Here is a 17,829-nt window from a genome sequence, read left to right on the forward strand (position 1 = left end):
CTTTCATTTTAAAAATGTAAGTATTCACTACAATTGCTTTTTAACATTACCTTTTTGAACTCTCACACATATGCAAAGCTTAGTTCTTTTAAATATCAGAATTCTTCTTAATGGAAAGATACAATAGGATAGTAGCCAGTCTTTTGATAAAGACTAGATACAATGATTTTTTAATGGTGCTGGGAACTGTAGCTCTGTGAGGAATAAACTACAGTTCTCAGGATTCTTTGGGGTAAGCAATGTGCTTTGAATGACTGAAGGCATAGTTGCATGTAGGAAAGGGCTCTTGATTGTTTTTTACATTTATAGTTTATTTTAAAGACTTTTTTTTACATTTATACTTATTTTTAAGTTAAGAGGAAAAATGGTCATTTGCTGGTGTGGTTTGAATCCAAGCCACATCTGCAAATGAACTTCAAAGGGGTCTGCCAATCAGCTGATTGACTGTTAAAGTGAGCCCCTGCCCACCTTTAAAAGTTCACCTATGGGAAGGGAAAGGGATCATGTCTTTCGGATGGATCCAGCCACACCAGAGGTAGACAATACTGAGCTAGATAGATCACTGGTCTGCCCTGAAATAAGGCAGCTTCCTACATTCCTTTGTTTTAAATAAAAAGTATCTACAATAACAGAAAGAGTGGGAGGGGAAGCAGATGTTAAATATGTCTGTTTTATAACACTGTAAATATGAATATAAACCTCAAATTATAATACAAAGTGATTTTTTTAAATAAAATTGGGTGTGACCCAGTTTAAAACTGAGCATTTCTAAGCCCCACTGATTTCAACATAAAAGAGAAAACCAAATGCCTAGCTCTTTCATTTAAATCCGTCAGCCGCAAATGTCCTTAATTTTTATTGTCTGTAACAGGAGTGAGGAAAGTTTTGAACCGTGTTTTGATTTTACTCCAGATAATCACAATGGCAACACACACAAGGGTCTTGTAAAAGCAAGCTTCTAATCTCAATTGCACATTATATGATGCAACACAACAGTACACAATCTTGTCTGTTGACTTTTCATTAGCTCAATATCTGTGATCATCATTGTGAATATGAGAGGGACAACTTGTATGCTCCTTCTGATATTGCTGGAGTACAAATTTCCTAATCCCTGACCACTGGCCATGGTTGTAGTCCAACAATATCTGGAGGGACACACAAGTTCTCTATAGCTGCTATAGGAGGTCTTCAGCATCTCTGCATATGCACTGGGCCCCACATAAAAAACTTCTCTTCCCTGTTTCATCTCTACGAGGATATAGTCCCCCTGCTGCATTAGAAGGCAACATTTTTAACAGGAGCTTTCCTAGTTATATGGAAAATAATGGAATCCAGCTAATATTATTTCTTTGTTTACTTCTCTGCAGATTCATCATAAAAGCTGTTGCCACAATAGCTCCCAGTACAGCAGTTGAAGTGCGAGTTAAATATTGACAGAAAACACAGATGGCCCATTCAGTTCTCTAGTACCAAAGTAGATTCTCCGCATTTCCTACTTTCTAATATTTGCAAACTAGTGATGCACGTGAATTGCATTCATAGTGGCTGGCGAATTCTCTTCCTTTAAAGTTCTCTTTCTTTTAATCCAGCAGTTGTGTAAAAGAGGAAGAAAAAGGGGAAGAAAAAAAACACCCCAGCAGGTGTCGCTTCTTCTTACACCTGTTAAAAGGCGCAGGAGGCCCGCTCTGGCGTTGGAAGCCAAAGACATTTTTGGAATCCGCTTTACAGAGCAATCTCCAGCACGTTTACTCAGAAGTAAGTCCTGCTGCTTTCAACGGGTCGCCTCCTTAATTCCCTCCCGCCTTTTGCATGGTTGGCCGCATGATAAACTAGATTATTGTCAAGGGTCCCACTGTGGTGAAGACCGAAGCTTTCACAACTCCTGCATTTCTTTCCACCCTCCTCCATTCCCCTAATGCGGAAACAAAGCGGGGCGGTAATGGGGGGGGGGGTTAACCCTTCCTCTGAAGCGGCCTGGTGCCTTCCAGACGTTTGGACTTCAACTCCCATCAGCCTCAGTCGCGGTCCAAAATAGACGGCCTGACCGGGGGCTGATGGGAGTTGTAGTCAAAGACGTTGGGAGGACGTTGCTTAGAGGAGAGCGCCGGCTTAGGTTTCGGAGGCGAGCGAGAGAGCGAGCAGGAGATATCTTTCTCCTAGGCCGCCCCGTGCGAGGAGCAGATCCCGAAGGTGACCCCCCGCCCCGCTCCCTTCTTTCCCTCAGGTCGCGGCTGCAGTATTGAATGCGGTGCCAGGTTGAGGGAGGTGTGGGGCTTGTGCTCTAGTTAGCTGGCTTTGAGCTTGTGGGTCTGGGGGTCGCGGCACTCCTGGTCCCAAGGAGGCGCAGTTGGGGTGGGGGAGAAGGGGGAGATCGGTTGAATAAATATTTGTGCAACTTGACGACCTACAGCTACTTTTCCCCTCTTTTGTTATGCCTCTTCTGCATAGTGTGTAGCGAGCCACTTGTTTTCAGTTGCCTAGAAAACTTGTTACAGATAGGTAGCCGTGTTGGTCTGCCATGGTCAAAACAAAATAAAAAAATTCCTTCCAGTAGCACCTTAAAGACCAACTGAGTTAGTTCTAGGTATGAGCTTTCGTGTGCACCAACTCAGTTGGTCTTTAAGGTGCTACTGGAAGGAATTTTTTTATTTTGTCTAGAAAACTTGGTGAGTTATATATAAGTTTTGAAACTTCTGGTAGTGAAACGCCCACAGCGTGAGGGGTGAGATTATATTTGGTGGAAGATGTAAGGCCTGCTGCTGCTCACATTTACCTGGAAATAAACTGCTCGGGGCTCGGACAGATTTACTGCCAGGTAAAGTATGGATATGAACAGACTATGCGACATGTTCCTTCCTGCAAGCTGAAGCTGGGACCCAGATGGGCTTGAAATACACATAAATAATATGCTTTCAAATTGGTGGGGGAAACTCATTAACTGGCTAAACCAGGCATCCCCAAACTTTGCCCTCCAGATTTTTGGGACTACAATTCCCATCATCCCTGCCCACTGGTCCTGTTAGCTAGGGATGATGGGAGTTGTAGTCCGAAAACACCTGGAGGGCCGAGTTTGGGGATGCCTGGGCTAAACACTCTGGCTGTAGTTGGGGCAGGGTTTGTAGGAGTTGAAATGCATGTGCTGCTGCTATGGTTTATTTACACATATACTACCTGGGCCTAAGAGGAAAGGGTTCACAGCCTAACAGATCTTGCTTCTCCCTCAGTCACAGCCTTGGATTCCAGCACGAATCAAGCACAGAGCTGTGTATTGTACATGTTACCTTTATACATGTTTTTAGAACAGAACCCCTAAGCGAGCACTTACCTAAACCAAACTGTTTTATGCAGCAGTAAGATGTCTTCAGCACCTCAGCCTCCAGATTTACAACATGAAGCACCCAAAGAGAAAGACTATCGAACTCCCGGATTCCGAAGTGTCCGAACTACCACCTTGTTCCGTGCTGTGAACCCAGAACTTTTTATTAAACCTGTAAGAAGCTTGTTAAGAAATAGCCATGATATGTGTGTGTGCATTCATTATACAGTGGTACCTCGAGTTACATACGCTTCAGGTTACAGACGCTTCAGGTTATAAACTCCGCTAACCCAGAAATAATACCTTGGGTTAAGAACTTTGCTTCAGGATGAGAACAGAAATTGTGTGGCGGCAGCACAGCGGCAGCGGGAGGCCCCATTAGCTAAAGTGCTGCTTCAGGTTAAGAACAGTTTCAGGTTAAGAACAGACCTCCAGAATGAATTAAGTACTTAACCCGAGGTACCACTGTATTACATATTACATTTAATTATAGATTGGTCTTTTTCTATTATTCACAAGCAGCACTTGCTTTGATGGAAAGAAATGAAGTTGGTAACTAGCTAATCAGAAGTGTGTGGCATATTTGGAGGTGGGGGGGAAGCCAAACTATCTCCAGTGTGTTTTTTAATGTTCACAGAATGGGGAAATTGTTATAGTGTATGTACGTTCGTGATCTAATAACTAGCTACTGTCTACATTTAAGCATTTTATAAATACCAATACATGTTTTGACTATGGACTTGGGTAAATGCCATTAAATCTATGAAGTAAAGTGGAGTTAAGTGCACCAAGATTTTGGTTGCAATAGTTATGTTGATATACTTAAAAAGAGCAATGACTATTGGGCAAATGGTCTCCTGTGACAGTTTATTTATTAGATTTATATCCCACTATTTCATGGGTTCAGAGTTGACTATAGCAGTTTTTCCAAATACAAAACTTCATCCCCAAGTGTCATGCAATCAAAGTACAGTGGTACCTCGGGTTACAGACACTTCAGGTTACATACGCTTCAGGTTACATATGCTTCCGTTCACCCAGAAATAGTACCTTGGGTTAAGAACTTTGCTTCAGGATGAGAACAGAAATTGTGCTCCAGCGGCGCGGCAGCAGCAGGAGGCCCCATTAGCTAAAGTGGTGCTTCAGGTTAAGAACAGTTTCAGGTTAAGAACAGACCTCCAGAACGAATTAAGTACGTAACCAGAGGTACCACTGTAATTAAAATGTTTGAGGGATAAAAGAAGTCAAATCAGTCAATATTTTTACTTTTTATATATGTTGAATTGTAACAGTGGTTAAACAGTTTGATCCTGTACGTTTCCATTCCCCATACTAAAAGCTGAACAAAAATGAAGGAAGTAACTGAAAAGTTGATAGCCCCCACCCACCTGTGCACACAGATGTTTGTATATGAATTGGATTAAGTACAATATTTTGGATTTAAATATTAGTATGTATTTTTTCTTATCTTCACAGAACAAACCAGTTATGGCTTTTGGGCTTGTAACGATTACTCTTTGTGTAGCCTACATTGGATACTTGCATGCACAACAAGAGAATAAAAAAGATCTTTATGAAGCTATTGACAGTGAGGGAAAGCGACATATGAAGCGGAAGACTTCTAAATGGGACTAAAGAAACACAAGACTTGCACATGATCTGCATGTAAGGCGACACAAAAAAGTGGTATATTTAGTTTTCTGATTTGTGACTTTACAGGATTTTGTGTGGAAAGCCAGCATTTCTCTTGGCAATAATGGATGTTTCTTTTGAAATATAATGCCCTTTAATAACTAGGAAAAATGATATTGCCTGTACTGAATAAAAAGCCAGCATTATTAAGAAATGTAATATTTGTAACAACTGTTGCAGATATTCTAAGAATAATCACCTCTTTCTTTCTTTCTTTCTTTCTTTCTTTCTTTCTTTCTTCTTTCTTTCTCTCTCTCTCTCTCTCTCACACACACACGCTCACGCCTGTTCTCTGTGTGTGTATAGAATGCTACACCGACTTACAAAATTTTAAGAGCAGAAAGGATAACAGAAAATCAGAAAAAGAACAATACATGATAATAAAAGCCATACAATAAATAACCTATAGAATAGAGCCAATTAAACAGCAGCAAAAGCATCATAATCTGTCTTATTATCTGGAAGATAACCTAAGCTTTTATTAAATGCTTGACTATCCTGTGTAAACTACTTGGGAGAGCACACAAAACTTTTTAAAGTTATTTGTTGAAAGGATCTAAAATGCTTTTGTGAGCAAAGCTTACCCAGCCTAGCAACAGTTACTGGGTGAGAAGTTAGCCTATATTATGAGACCTCTCACAGCCACATGGTAGGCAGAGCTCCTTAACACCAGGGCTGCAGCTGAAGCAGGTATCATCTTGCCATCAAATAATCTCACCAAACAATGGTGAAACCTTTCTCTCTCTCCCACTAGCATGCACAGATTCTAAGAAGACAATTCAGTTTAGGCTATGAGAACTAAGATTTCGCTTCCTCATCTAGTCCTCACTTTTCATTGGAGGAGGAAAAATCTTGACTGCAATCATGATTAGGAATCCAGATTTTGACACATTTGTTTGTTGTGCTGTTTGTTCAAAACTAATTCCACCACCTCCTAGACCAGAGACTTTTGAGCGGATTAGAGAATACAAGCCTTACAAAACTCGGTATTATACACACAGAGATATATTGGGTGAGTAGATAGTTACTTTATTTAATTTTAGATACTCATGACTGTCCACCAAAAAGTCAATATATCTGGTGCTCAGTTGTTTTCATGCAGACATTGATCTCTCAGATACACTTAAGGTGTATCCATACATATTACAGAATTACAGTTGCAGTAATCCCCATGTTAAACAGGATAAGAGTAAAATCTGGAGAAAATGCAGAAAGAAGGCCACGAACGCAAGAGGGAAGAGCACCTTAGTTAAGTAAAAATACTTCCATCAGTTAGGGGAAGGGCTTTTAGCTTATAAAAAGATGTAAGTGTGTGAGGGACATGATGGAGAGTTTATGAAAGTTTAGGAAGAGTATAATAATTACTTGCCTCCCTGTCAACACAACCAATGTAGTCACATGACACTGGTTTGGGACAGACCAAAAGCAGTGCTTTATACTGGCCGAGATGACTGGCAGAATCCGAGACCTGGGAGAAGAGAGGATTGAGGAAGACTGGGAGAAATTCAAGATGTATCTACAAAAACATTGTAATTTGGTTGAATGTTAAGAAGGATGCTAGATTATAAAAAACTGGTCACCACTAAACTAGATTTAAATTTGATGATAAGTGAGACTAAAGAAAATATAAAATTTTTTGGAAGAAGTGCTAGATTATATTTGAATGAGTGGACATGAGATTGTAAACAAGTTGATAATTTGTTTGGAAAAAATTTTTTAACGATGTAAATGGGAGCGGGAGACGTGAGGGAGTCCAAAGGAGTGATGAAATTGTTGTGATAGAAGTAAGATTGTTTATTATGTGTGCATTTATATTTAAAAACCCTAATAAATATTTATTAAAAAAAAAAAAAAAGCAGTGCTTTATACAACGTCTAATGTGCCTATGGAATTTACTGCTGTAGAACAGAGAGACTCTGATGGCCCTCTAGAACCTTCAAAAAATATTTGTCATGAATACATTTTTTTCTTGATAAATATGAAAGTTTGACCAGTCATTTGATTAGCTTGTCTTAAGATCCGTGGGCCTGTTAGCAAGAGCCAGGACCCGCTGGCCTGTGTGGCAAATCACCAGGGCTACAGCGTTTGGAGCATTCCTAGACTCCTGAACTATCCTGCCCATTCAGCCACTGCTTTCCCCAGCTAACAGACGAGGCTGATGCTTGATTTGTGACCACCGATTACTGGTTCCTGGATCTTGCTTCCCAGTGGCCAAAACCCAGTCTCTGACAAAAGCCCAGTACCACTTGATGCAATGTTCATTCATCGCCCTATAGTGCCAACTGCTGGAACTGCACCCTTGCCACTGTGCTCCATGTTGCAGCTGCTCATGTAGGTGCCTGGTTGGTACGGTCTTCCCTTCTGCTTTTTGAAAAGGAAGAGTGGGCATCTGCACTGTGGGTTGGGAATGCAGAGTGCCTGCTTCAACTGGGAGGGAGTGCTGCTGCTGCTGCATTAGCACAGAACGTAGGAAGCTGCCTTATACTGAGTCAGACCGTTGGTCTTTCCTAGCTTAGCGTTGTCTATTGTGGCCCTCCAGTAAATTAAGCAAGTCTCTCCCAGCCGTATCTGGAGCTGTCGGAGATTGAACATGGGGCCTTCTGCCTGCAGAGCGGGTGCACTACCAGTCAGCTACAAAGATAAGCACAGCTGGGCCCACGCATAGTTACTGACACAGAATTTGTTTTTGCCTGTGTGGGGCAGTTGTGTGCCCTATGGAATTCCTTGGGTTGTGCTACGTGGTGCAGTTTGTGGCTTGCTTTTTTAATGTGCAGGCCCAGAGAGCAGCTGAATCCCGCATGCCTACTACGTGTGAATCCTACAAAGGCTCTCCTGAATGGGGCCAATGCATGCCATCACTTCTTGGTGTAAGCCTGATGTTAGTGCTTGCTTGTGTTCTGATGTAGCTCACTTGGTAGAGCATGAGACTCTTAATCTCAGGGTTGTTGGTTCAAGCCCCACATTGGGGGAAAAGATGCCTGCACTGCAGGAGCTGAACTGGATGACCCTAGTGGTCCCTTCCAGCTCTACAATTCTATAATTCTAAGCAGTCAAATCTGCTAGCAAGTTGATCTGGGTAATCATTTTTTACATACTGAAATCAATCCAAGTCATTAAAAATGATGGGGGTGCACCAGCCTTCAGGAAATTATACATGATTGAATAATATTAAATAAAAATACCTTAAATCTTAAAGCGTCTATCTTAAATGTTCAAGCAAAGGAACAGGTGGCATGCGTAGTAGTTTATGTATAACCTGTAGTGTTTTGTTCCCCAATTGTGGTTTGTTTGTTTTTTTGGCATACATAGAATTGGGAGCTGACATTAAGCAAGCAGAAGCAGATAGAAGAGAAGCAGAAGTACAACAACGAATTGAAAAAGTACAAGCTAGACTATTGCTTCAGGTACAACTGTTCTGCTGTCATCGCATTATCCAATCTGTTGCACTGGGGCCTTTCTGTGAATATTTACTGATGTATAATGCAGACAGTATATTTTACAGAAATATGCGATATACTGGGTGGGGAACCTGTGACTCTTCAGAGGCTGAGGGGCTCCAGCTCCCATCAGCCCTGGACAGCATAGCCAATGGACTCAGGGATGATGGGAATTGCAGCCCAACAATATGGGCTATAACTTGCCTAACCTTGCTATATATGATTACATGAGTTTTATAGGTTTTACAATGTTTTGCTTTTAATGTTTATTTTGTAATCCACACTTTCAAGACTATATTCTTCAATGTGGGATATAAATATTTATTTACGTAATAAAATAATTGAATAAAAATACCACTGTATGGATCAGTTCTGTATTTATCTTTCTGATGTGTTAATTTGGGTATCTAACTCACCAGTGTTACAGATCAGGGTTCAGATTTGCTCATTAGCAACCCAGTATGGCAGGGAATAATGCACAAGCCAGTGCCAAAGACCACAGACTCATAATTGAACCAAATCAATTGATTTATCGGTACTACAGTGTTTCATTTAAGGCACGTTATTGTCTTCATGTTTGGGACGCGGGTGGCGCTGTGGGTAAAACCTCAGCGCCTAGGACTTGCTGATCGAATCCCCGCAGCAGGGTGCACTCCCGTCGTTCGGTCCCAGTGCCTGCCAACCTAGCAGTTCAAAAGCACCCCCGGGTGCAAGTAGATAAATAGGGACCGCTTACCAGCGGGAAGGTAAACGGCGTTCCGTGTGCTGCGCTGGATCACCAGATGCAGCTTGTCACGCTGGCCACGTGACCCGGAAGTGTCTCCGGACAGCGCTGGCTCCTGGCCTATAGAGTGAGATGAGCGCACAACCCTAGAGTCTGTCAAGACTGGCCCGTATGGGCAGGGGTACCTTTACCTTTATTGTCTTCATGTAGAAGATAATGATATTTTGAAATTAGAGCAACTTAAAGATAGAGCAAATTAAAGCAATGTAATACAGCAATATAGTACCTTTAGAAAATAAATTTTCCAAATGACATATAGCATAATAATTACATTGACAAAACAATGAATCAGTGTCTTCTTCCTGCCCTTTTAGTTGTAACCTAGAATTTCTAAGTTTTGCAGCGTATTAGCATTTTGGAATAAAGTTCATGGTTACCCAGCCAGCGCTGTGAGCTAAGATCTTGTGACCTTTGAAAGCAGAGTTAGATAAACTGCAAGCAGAGAGGGGGGGGGGATTCTTTAACTCAGCATCTGGACTGCGAGAATGGAATTTCCCACTTTATCGCAATTTCATTACTCTATCTTGGAGTAGGGAGAGGGAGTGAAACTGCAGCCCTTGCCTCTTCATCGGCTCTTCACTTAGGACAGGGATGGGGAACCTGTGGCCCTCCAGATGTTGGACTACAACTGCTGGGACTGATGGGAGTTGGAGTCCAAAACATCTGAGGGGCCACAGGTTCCCCATTCCTGGCGTAGGGCTTGTGAGCCATGACACATCCCAGCACTTGCTTCCCAAAACAGTTCAGTGTTCTGATCCTACATTTGTTTAGGCATTGTGGCTCGTTGTCTTTAAGTTCCTTAACATCTCATTACACTGATGGTATGGTGTTTCCTTTTAATCTTCTCATCCAGGATGCCAAGGTCTCCCATAGACGGCAGAGAAACATAGCATAAAGTTCCAAGCCGCCTTGGTATAGTGTCACAGAAGCAAACTTTTCATCCCTTTAGTGCATTGTGGCTGCTCTCCTGTGTGTTTGACATTGGTTCTGCTGGTGCAACAGGGTCCTGAGTAACACAATCTACTCCTGGGGAAACTACTGCCACCAGCCATGTAGAAACAGCAGCAGCTGTCTTTTCATGGCAGCAGTTGGGAATTTGTGGCCTTCCAGATATTGCTCTCTTCCCTGACCGTTTGTCCAATGGCTCTTGTGCCAGCTCACCACCTTTCCCAGAAAGCTCTGTTTAGGGGTTTTCCATTGGCTAATGCGAATTCTTCTGGTGCCATTTCTGCCTGCCCATTTGGGAAAAAAAGGTTTGGATCATTCTGCCAGCATGTTTCTGGGCTGTACCACTTTCAGACTGCAGATGGGCATGTGCACAGTTGAATGGTTTGCTGTAGAAATAAAATTTCTGCACACAGGTTTGCTGTAAAAAAACAAAAACAAACCCACAACCCTTCACATAGAAAATCTAGACATTTGACGAGGCCCAGAGCCTTCTCCCTGCTACTTCTCTGTACAGTGGTACCTCGGGTTACATACGCTTCAGGTTACATACACTTCAGGTTACAGACTCTGCTAACCCAGAAATAGTACCTCAGGTTAAGAACTTTGCTTCAGGATGAGAACAGAAATCGTGCTCCGGTGGCGCGGCAACAGCTGGAGGCCCCATTAGCTAAAGTGGTGCTTCAGGTTAAGAACAGTTTCAGGTTAAGAACGGACCTCCAGAACAAATTAAGTACTTAACCCGAGGTACCACTGTACAGTGGTACCTTGGTTTACAAAATTAATCCATTCTGGAAGCCTGTTCTTAAACCAAAACTGTTCTTAATGAGGCCTCCTGCCGCTGGTGCCCTTCCACCGTTCGGATTCCGTTCTTAAACTGAGATAAAGTTCTCAATCCGGGACACTATTTCTGGTTTTGCGGAGTTTGTAAACCGAATTGTTCTTAAACCAGACTGTTCTTAAATCAAGGTACCACTGTACAGGGAACTGTATGGAAGAACAGACAGTTGTGTAAGCTGCCACCTTTAGTCTGGAGTGGTAAAGCCCAAACACAGGCATATCCTCTATTCTGCTGCTTATGATAACTATTGCTGTGCTGCTGCTTTAAAAAAGAAAATTAATGGGGAAATAATAAATATAGGGTGATATCCAACTATGTCATAGAGCAGACCCATTTAAATTAAGGGACTTGTTGCTTAAGGTCATTGATATTAATGGGTCTTCTTTGACTGTGACTTAGTTGGATATCACCCAGAGCGATCTAGCTGATGTGCAGCATCAGAATGTCCTCAGCACAGTTTTCTTCATGGCTATGCCTTGTTTTGTAGGCTGCAACAGAAAGAGAGGATGCTGTGGAAGATGCCCTCAATCGTGCAGCTGCTCTACACCAGCAAGATATTGAAGCCCTTAAAGAGAAAGACGAAAAAGCATTACAAGTCAGTAGTCGTTTTATTTTTGTTTGCAACATCTCAAGAGACAATGCCTTGCATTTGGAGTTGTGTGGGGACGGATTCCCACCAATTGACACCCCCATGTCTAGATCCCTCTACAGTATGTCCCGCACCATTCCCAGAGCCCTCCCCCCCCCCCCGCGTTCTTAGGGAAGGGAGTATGGGGCTGCAGAGGGAAGGGTGGAAGAGGCAGAAAAAGTCCCACTCCATGAACTGAAATCTGCTTTATTTATGAATGGAATTTTGGGTCCAAACCTACATAAACACGCAGAAGCTGCATGTGGCACAATTTCTCTTGTAACAAGTAGGTGGATTGGGGGGGGGTTGTTCTTGAAAACTCCACTGAATTAAAAAAACAGCAACACCATGAATGAAAATCTAGGGTGTCAAGGTAAAGATTCAGCTGAAACCTCTCTGACATGCAAGGAGGGTTTGTTTTTTTTTTTTTAGGTGGGAGCAGTGCTTTTTTTGTAGGGGGATGCAGGGGGACACATACCCTTAAACATTTTGTGAATCTAAGTTTGGCCTCGTTGAGGGGCAGTATTTCAATATGAGTAGGAAAATGAGAGTACCCCCTAACATTTTTTAGAAAATAAAGTACTGGATGGGAGAGTTTAAAACTGATTTATTACTGGCATTTTGACATCCTTTCTAGTCTGTGTCTCATTCTATTTCTACACATAAGAGCTGGCAGTAAAACTTTATTTTAGAACTACATTTATCTATTTATTTAAACTGTAAAAGGGCATTTCATTTTTCATAAATATATAAAACTTAAGCGTTCAGTGCACTGGTGAGACAGTCGCCAGAAAGATAGCCTCAGCAAGCTATATGGCTGAAGCATTTGAACTTACATTTTCTACATCCAAAGTGTTTTATAAAGCATGGTGCGTTCTTTCTAGGCTCGTCTTGTTTAAAACAGGGATGAAGCAGCCTAATCCCTCCCTTCCTATTCTAATTTGTTTTTCTAACGCTGCTGCAGGAGGCTGTGAAGAACACAAGGATAGAAATGCTCCATCACCTGGAACTGGAACTGAAAAGAGAATCGGAAGCTGCTGAGCAGAGGATGACACACAAACTTCAGCGACTCATGCTGGAGCTCGCAATGGAGAAGTCGAAAGCCGTTGCTGAAGCTAGACAGGAAGAGAGGAACAAAATATCTGGAATGCTTGACAAGCAAAACAAGTACTTGGCTTAACAACCCCATTTCATATTTTAAAGCAGGGATGGGAAAACCACTGGACTGCATCACCCATCATCCCTGATAGTTGACCATGCTGGTTGGGGATAATGGGATAATGAGTTCAATGCCACCTGGAGGGACTTGGGCTTCCCATCCCTGTTGAATATAAGGGGATGGGTTTAAGAGAGCTGCACCTGACCTTGTTTGCATCCAGATATCTGCAAATAGAGCGCTTTCCACCACCAGTGTTCCTCCAACTGATCTGCAGGAGCTGGATGTGCACTGGGTGCTTTCAAAAGTGGGATTGGTTTGCTAATGGGTCACTGAGATATTGCAAATGGGACAAGGGCAGCAGTAAATCTGGATTAAATTGATGGGTATTTTGATGCCAATGGCATTGTGAGGATGTAGCTTGTGGTTAGTGAGGAGAGCACTTAAGCACAAGCCGAGGTTCAGGTGACATTCTAAATCAACTCTTAGTTTTTTAAAAGAGCCTCTTTTAGGTTGGGCTCCTCCTGGAAGCCTGCATGTTGATACAGCCCTGGTAAGCCATTGTTGGGCTTGCTGTGATTTGCAAACAAGGCTGATGTGATCAGTGGAGTTAACTCCCTGTTATGTGTGCTGTTGGATAGTACCAGATTTAATGGAATCTGATAGTAAAGATGGGCAGGGTGGGGGTTAGGTCTCCAGAAGTTTTGCTATCTGGTTTCCACCTACAGATTTATTCCAGTTTATTGGAAGGCATTTCGCTTTGTCTCCAGCTGAAAGAAATGTGCAGTTCACAAAAGACTGGCTTTCAAATTGCCAGTAATGAAAAATTATGTTGAAGTTATCATATGATCTTTTCTCTCAACCCTCCAGAAAGTTTTTGGAACAATTCCGGAAAGCTGGAGAGATTGCCAACGAAATTTATCAGAAGAACCTGCAGCAGTTGTCCGTTGAGAAAAAATATGAAATGGAAATGGCCTTTAAAATCTCCCAGAAAGAGTTTCAGGAAGAAACTGAGAAACTCATCAAAAATGCAGAAAATCTCCGTGAGGCTCAGTTGGAAGAGGTGTCACACGAGGTGAGCAGGAAAAATGGGGAGATCCTGACTCTTAGCCAGCAACTGGAAAGCATGACAGACTGGAAAGATAGCCTGGAAGCAGAAATATTAGAAACAAGAGAAGCATTTCAGAAATACATTAACCTCACATTTCCACAACTTGCACCAGGGCAAGCAGACTTTATCTTACCATTCAGAAAAGTATCTCAGTTTGTTGACTCTGGTGTAGAAACGTAAGCTGAATGACAACCAGGAAGGAGTTCTGCCTGTTTGCTGCAGCCATCCAGTCTTGCTGTAGAGGAGTTGCTTAACTGCTGGGGAAGGAGGAGAAATAAATCCATCTTCTCTCACTAAGGTTTAACTGTGTGCCTGTGTCTATATTTCCCTTGGATAACTCATGAACTCCCCTGTGACTCAGACTGTGAAGCTGTGCTCTTTGAGGGGTGGATGGAGAATCTTGCTTCTTTATACTAAAAGAGAGCTGCTTCTGAAAAAGTTAGGGAGCATGGATGTCTCAATTTGAGCCCTGAAACTAGCAAGCGTGCCTCTGGACATGTGCAGAGAGCCTATCCCACCTTGCCATGGGGTTAACTATAAGCTGCCTCCATACAAATTTTATTTGAAGATGATATACTGCCAACTCAAGAAGGGTGGCTTCTAACAACTGCAAGCCCCAGCACCTTAAAAAATAAATGAAAGGGGATGGAGGAGCTAGCAAATTGCTCCTGATTTACTGCAACACATTCTAAGGCTATGTGTACCTATCATAAAGGTGGCAAAGCTATGGACCTCCAGGTGTTGCTTGACTACAACTCCCATCACCTATAAGCTCATTGGTCTTGCTGGCCGGTGCTGATGGGAATTGGAGCACAATCAGATATAGGTGTGCCCTATTAAAGTGCATGGAAGTGTTGAGGCACAACAAATCAATCACCCCATGACTTTGCAGTTAGGAAAGTGATGTGGAAATGCAGTGAAAGATGCAGAATAATGATTGATGGACACAAAATGAAAGCTCTATAAACTTAATAAAGAGCAGACACTATAGTCTCTGCATCAGCGAGGCTCGGGGTGAGGTCTCGTCATGTGGCAGCCCAGGACCTACATACACACTACCCAGGCTTGCGCATCGAGAGTTCACTGCTGTGCTGCTAATGCAGCAAAAACATGGGAGATCACGGTTACCAGCCTCTACAGCACAGCAGTGCTGTGGTTCTCCAACCGTTTGACTTCACCCCCCAAGGTGTACCCCATTGTCTTTTGAGAGAAGGATGCCAACAATGTTGTCCTGTGAGATTGTCCAAAGGATCAAGTAGACTTCATTAATTAGCATACAAATAGTGTTCCCATGCTCAGTGGATTCACTTTAGGAAAGTCCTCCCATAGGCAGCATGCCGAAAACAGTTCTCACAATCTCGTGTGGCTCGACAGTAACCAGTGTGTCCAACACAGTAGTTCCACAAAGAGGGGTGCAGAAAACAGCTTTCAAATGCCTCTTAGGTGGATTTGGGAAGTCACAATCTCTTGAGTTTTGTGTGTTTTAAAACCTAGCACATAGCAGCTAGGACGAGATGCTGCTTTGAAGAACATTTCTCCAGCAAGAGCAACAAAGAATGAGAGGCTGGCGATGCATCCTCCAGCAGGATGGGAATCATGCTTGAAGACCCCAGTGGGCTATTACGACTCACACCGTGTCCTGTGGGATGCAACCATAGGCATAGCCAGGGGGGACGGGGCAGCTGCCCCCCCATCAAGTAAAACAATTTGTTGTTGTTGTTGTTGTTTAGTCATTTACTCGTGTCCGACTCTTCGTGACCCCATGGACCAGAGCACGCCAGGCACTCCTGTCTTCCACTGCCTCCCGCAGTTTGGTCAAACTCATGCTGGTAGCTTCGAGAACACTATCCAACCATCTCGTCCTCTGCCGTCCCCTTCTCCTTGTGCCCTCCATCTTTCCCAACATCAGGGTCTTTTCCAGGGAGTCTTCTCTTCTCATGAGGTGGCCAAAGTATTGGAGCCTCAGCTTCACAATCTGTCCTTCCAGTGAGCACTCAGGGCTAATTTCCTTCAGAATGGATGCGTTTGATCTTCTTGCAGTCCATGGGACTCTCAAGAGTCTCCTCCAGCACCAGAATTCAAAAGCATCAATTCTTTGGCGATCAGCCTTCTTTATGGTCCAGCTCTCACTTCCATACATCACTACTGGGAAAACCATAGCTTTTACTATACGGACCTTTGTCAGCAAGGTGATGTCTCTGCTTTTTAAGATGCTGTGACCAATGCGTCGGTCCTGCTCCCCCTCAAAAGCCCTGCCTCCCCTAACCAAGTCCTGCCCCACACCACCCCCCCCCCGGCTGCGCCCATGGATGCAACGGGTGTGTGTATGTGAGAAACAGGGGAGGACAGTGGGCTAGGCAAGCGTGGGGACAATAAGCTCCGCGGCAGGAGCTCACAGAGGTCGGGAGGTGGGTTAAGTCCCCCAGCGAACACGTGTGCGCCCATTCCGAAGACCGCTGAGCCTGACCTAAGCCCGCGCCGCCTCCGGCCTTCTAGCTCCGCCTACCTCAGAGGCCTCGGCGGTCTCCATGGAGACGCGGCTCCTCCACGGAAACACTACGCGGGCGCTTCTTCCCTTTCAGGGGCCGAGGAAAGGAGGCTCCGAGGGCGCCGCGTGAGGCGGGAGGGGAGAAGCAGGTACATCTCCGTGCTCGTCGCGGGGCGGGGCGGGGCGGGGGAGACGACTGTTATTTACAGAGACGGGAGAGCCAAGGAGGGTGGCGGGCGGGGAGAGTTTTACTGGAGCCAGGCGAGCGGGGTGGCAGATCACATATTGTTAAATTCCTTCAAGAGGGTCGCCAGTATCCCCTTCCCCCATCTGTTCAGGACTCTGGTGCTTTTCCTTGCTATAGAGAACAAAGAAATTACACAGGTGAAGTTTTCCCACTGCTGCACTTCTGGGGGGGGGGGGAGAGAATAAAGCACCTGTTGAATTTCTTCATGTCTGCCACACAACTGAGGGGCAAAGGAACACCAGCAAGCGGGAGGAGAAAGGGAGGGACAGAGCACAAATAAAAATAAAAATAAAAAGGGAGGGACATACCACAAATAAAAATAAAAATAAAAATAGTAAATTTGTATACTGCCCTATATCCGCAGGTCTCAGGGCAGTTACAACATAAAATCACAAAACAGGTAACAAAAACAACCCAATAAACCCGCACCCCTCCCCAACATTTAAAAAGGGCATGGGCTGTAATTAACTCTGGAAGCCCAAATAATGTAATGTGGAGCCCAAGGACGGGACACAGCCAGGGAAATCCGCCATGAGTGCCAACATTTTTCTTGTAGCTGTGTAATATTTTGGCTTAAATTGCCTGTTGTTGCTTCAGTTTTCTGTACACTGCTTAGATATATTTTAATCCATTAAGCAGCATAATCAAAATCAAATGGTAGCTGTGTAAAAACACAGCCCATGCCCTTTTTAAACGCCTTATCATAGAAAGGGGCATACACAGCTTGGGAGTCAGGAATTCTCACTCTTGTCACTGATATCAGACTGGCCCATAATACAGGGGTGGGGAAGCTCAGACCCATGTACCAAACATGGCCCACCAGCCCATTTTTAGGAAGTCATGCCCACACATCCCACACCTGATACCATGAATGACATCGGATGTGGTGTAGGTAAAGATGGGACTCCAAAGGAACCATCAGGAGCCAAAGTTCCCGGTTGTTCCTTGGATCCAGCAAGGCATGCTCCCATCCACCCATCTTGTTTACAGAATCTGATTTTTATTATTATTAATCACATAAACATCAATATCCATAATAATGAATAAATCATAGTAAATATTAAGATATACATATACACATCAAATAAGGTGTGTGTGTGTGTGTGTGTGTGTGTGTACACACACACAATCTTGTTCTTAATTATAAGTTTAATGCTGTCAGTTATTATGTGGAAAAAAAT

General features: G+C 43.5%; 3 protein-coding genes and 1 long non-coding RNA gene across 9 annotated transcripts in view; 3 read left to right on the plus strand and 1 right to left on the minus strand.

Annotated features, from left to right (window-relative positions):
• Positions 1-8,460, plus strand: SMIM8 (small integral membrane protein 8). 4 transcript variants are annotated; one of them, XM_081857561.1, is made up of 5 exons: positions 1-16; positions 1,596-1,758; positions 3,352-3,493; positions 4,796-4,984; positions 8,321-8,460. In XM_081857561.1, exons 3-4 carry the CDS (start codon positions 3,359-3,361, stop codon positions 4,952-4,954), a joined length of 294 nt encoding a protein of 97 aa, XP_081713687.1. In that variant the 5' UTR covers positions 1-16; positions 1,596-1,758; positions 3,352-3,358; the 3' UTR covers positions 4,955-4,984; positions 8,321-8,460. The 4 variants fall into 4 exon arrangements, with proteins under 4 accessions (XP_081713687.1, XP_081713685.1, XP_081713686.1 ...); XM_081857559.1 differs by lacking the exons at positions 1-16; positions 1,596-1,758 and adding an exon at positions 2,051-2,193; XM_081857560.1 differs by lacking the exons at positions 1-16; positions 1,596-1,758; positions 8,321-8,460 and adding exons at positions 2,051-2,193; positions 5,318-5,880.
• LOC309339253 (uncharacterized protein C6orf163 homolog) lies at positions 7,776-14,210 on the plus strand. Its single transcript, XM_081857401.1, has 4 exons — positions 7,776-8,415; positions 11,506-11,613; positions 12,611-12,813; positions 13,673-14,210. The coding sequence occupies exons 1-4, from the start codon at positions 8,245-8,247 to the stop codon at positions 14,091-14,093; spliced, it is 903 nt and encodes a 300-aa protein (XP_081713527.1). The 5' UTR covers positions 7,776-8,244; the 3' UTR covers positions 14,094-14,210.
• Positions 13,811-16,561, minus strand: LOC309339364. 2 transcript variants are annotated; one of them, XR_014155241.1, is made up of 3 exons: positions 16,420-16,561; positions 14,047-14,170; positions 13,811-13,949 (listed from the first exon to the last, which is right to left on the minus strand). It is a non-coding gene; the product is annotated as an uncharacterized lncRNA (long non-coding RNA). The 2 variants fall into 2 exon arrangements; XR_014155242.1 differs by lacking the exon at positions 16,420-16,561 and adding an exon at positions 16,310-16,385.
• CFAP206 (cilia and flagella associated protein 206) overlaps positions 16,419-17,829 on the plus strand; it is a 15,836-nt gene continuing 14,425 nt past the window's right edge. Inside the window, exon 1 of one of the 2 annotated variants that reach the window (XM_081857087.1) lies at positions 16,419-16,550. The gene's annotated coding sequence lies outside the window, so the exon portion shown is untranslated. Of the gene's footprint in view, positions 16,551-16,661; positions 16,786-17,829 lie in introns of those variants that run through there. The other variant, XM_081857088.1, reaches the window with a different exon arrangement.

This window comes from Podarcis erhardii (genome assembly GCF_964252035.2).
Source record: "Podarcis erhardii genome assembly, chromosome: 3".
In the NCBI taxonomy this organism is placed as follows: Eukaryota; Metazoa; Chordata; class Lepidosauria; order Squamata; family Lacertidae; genus Podarcis; species Podarcis erhardii.

Excerpts from the sequence above, each read along its gene's own strand:
- LOC309339253 (XM_081857401.1), top strand. The coding sequence starts at position 8,245 with ATGCGTAGTAGTTTATGTATAACCTGTAGTGTTTTGTTCCCCAATTGT. Across the intron at positions 8,416-11,505 it reads AAGCTAGACTATTGCTTCAG|GCTGCAACAGAAAGAGAGGA; the intron begins GTACAACTGTTC and ends CTTGTTTTGTAG. Across the intron at positions 11,614-12,610 it reads AAGACGAAAAAGCATTACAA|GAGGCTGTGAAGAACACAAG; the intron begins GTCAGTAGTCGT and ends ACGCTGCTGCAG.
- SMIM8 (XM_081857561.1), top strand. The coding sequence starts at position 3,359 with ATGTCTTCAGCACCTCAGCCTCCAGATTTACAACATGAAGCACCCAAA. Across the intron at positions 3,494-4,795 it reads CAGAACTTTTTATTAAACCT|AACAAACCAGTTATGGCTTT; the intron begins GTAAGAAGCTTG and ends TTATCTTCACAG.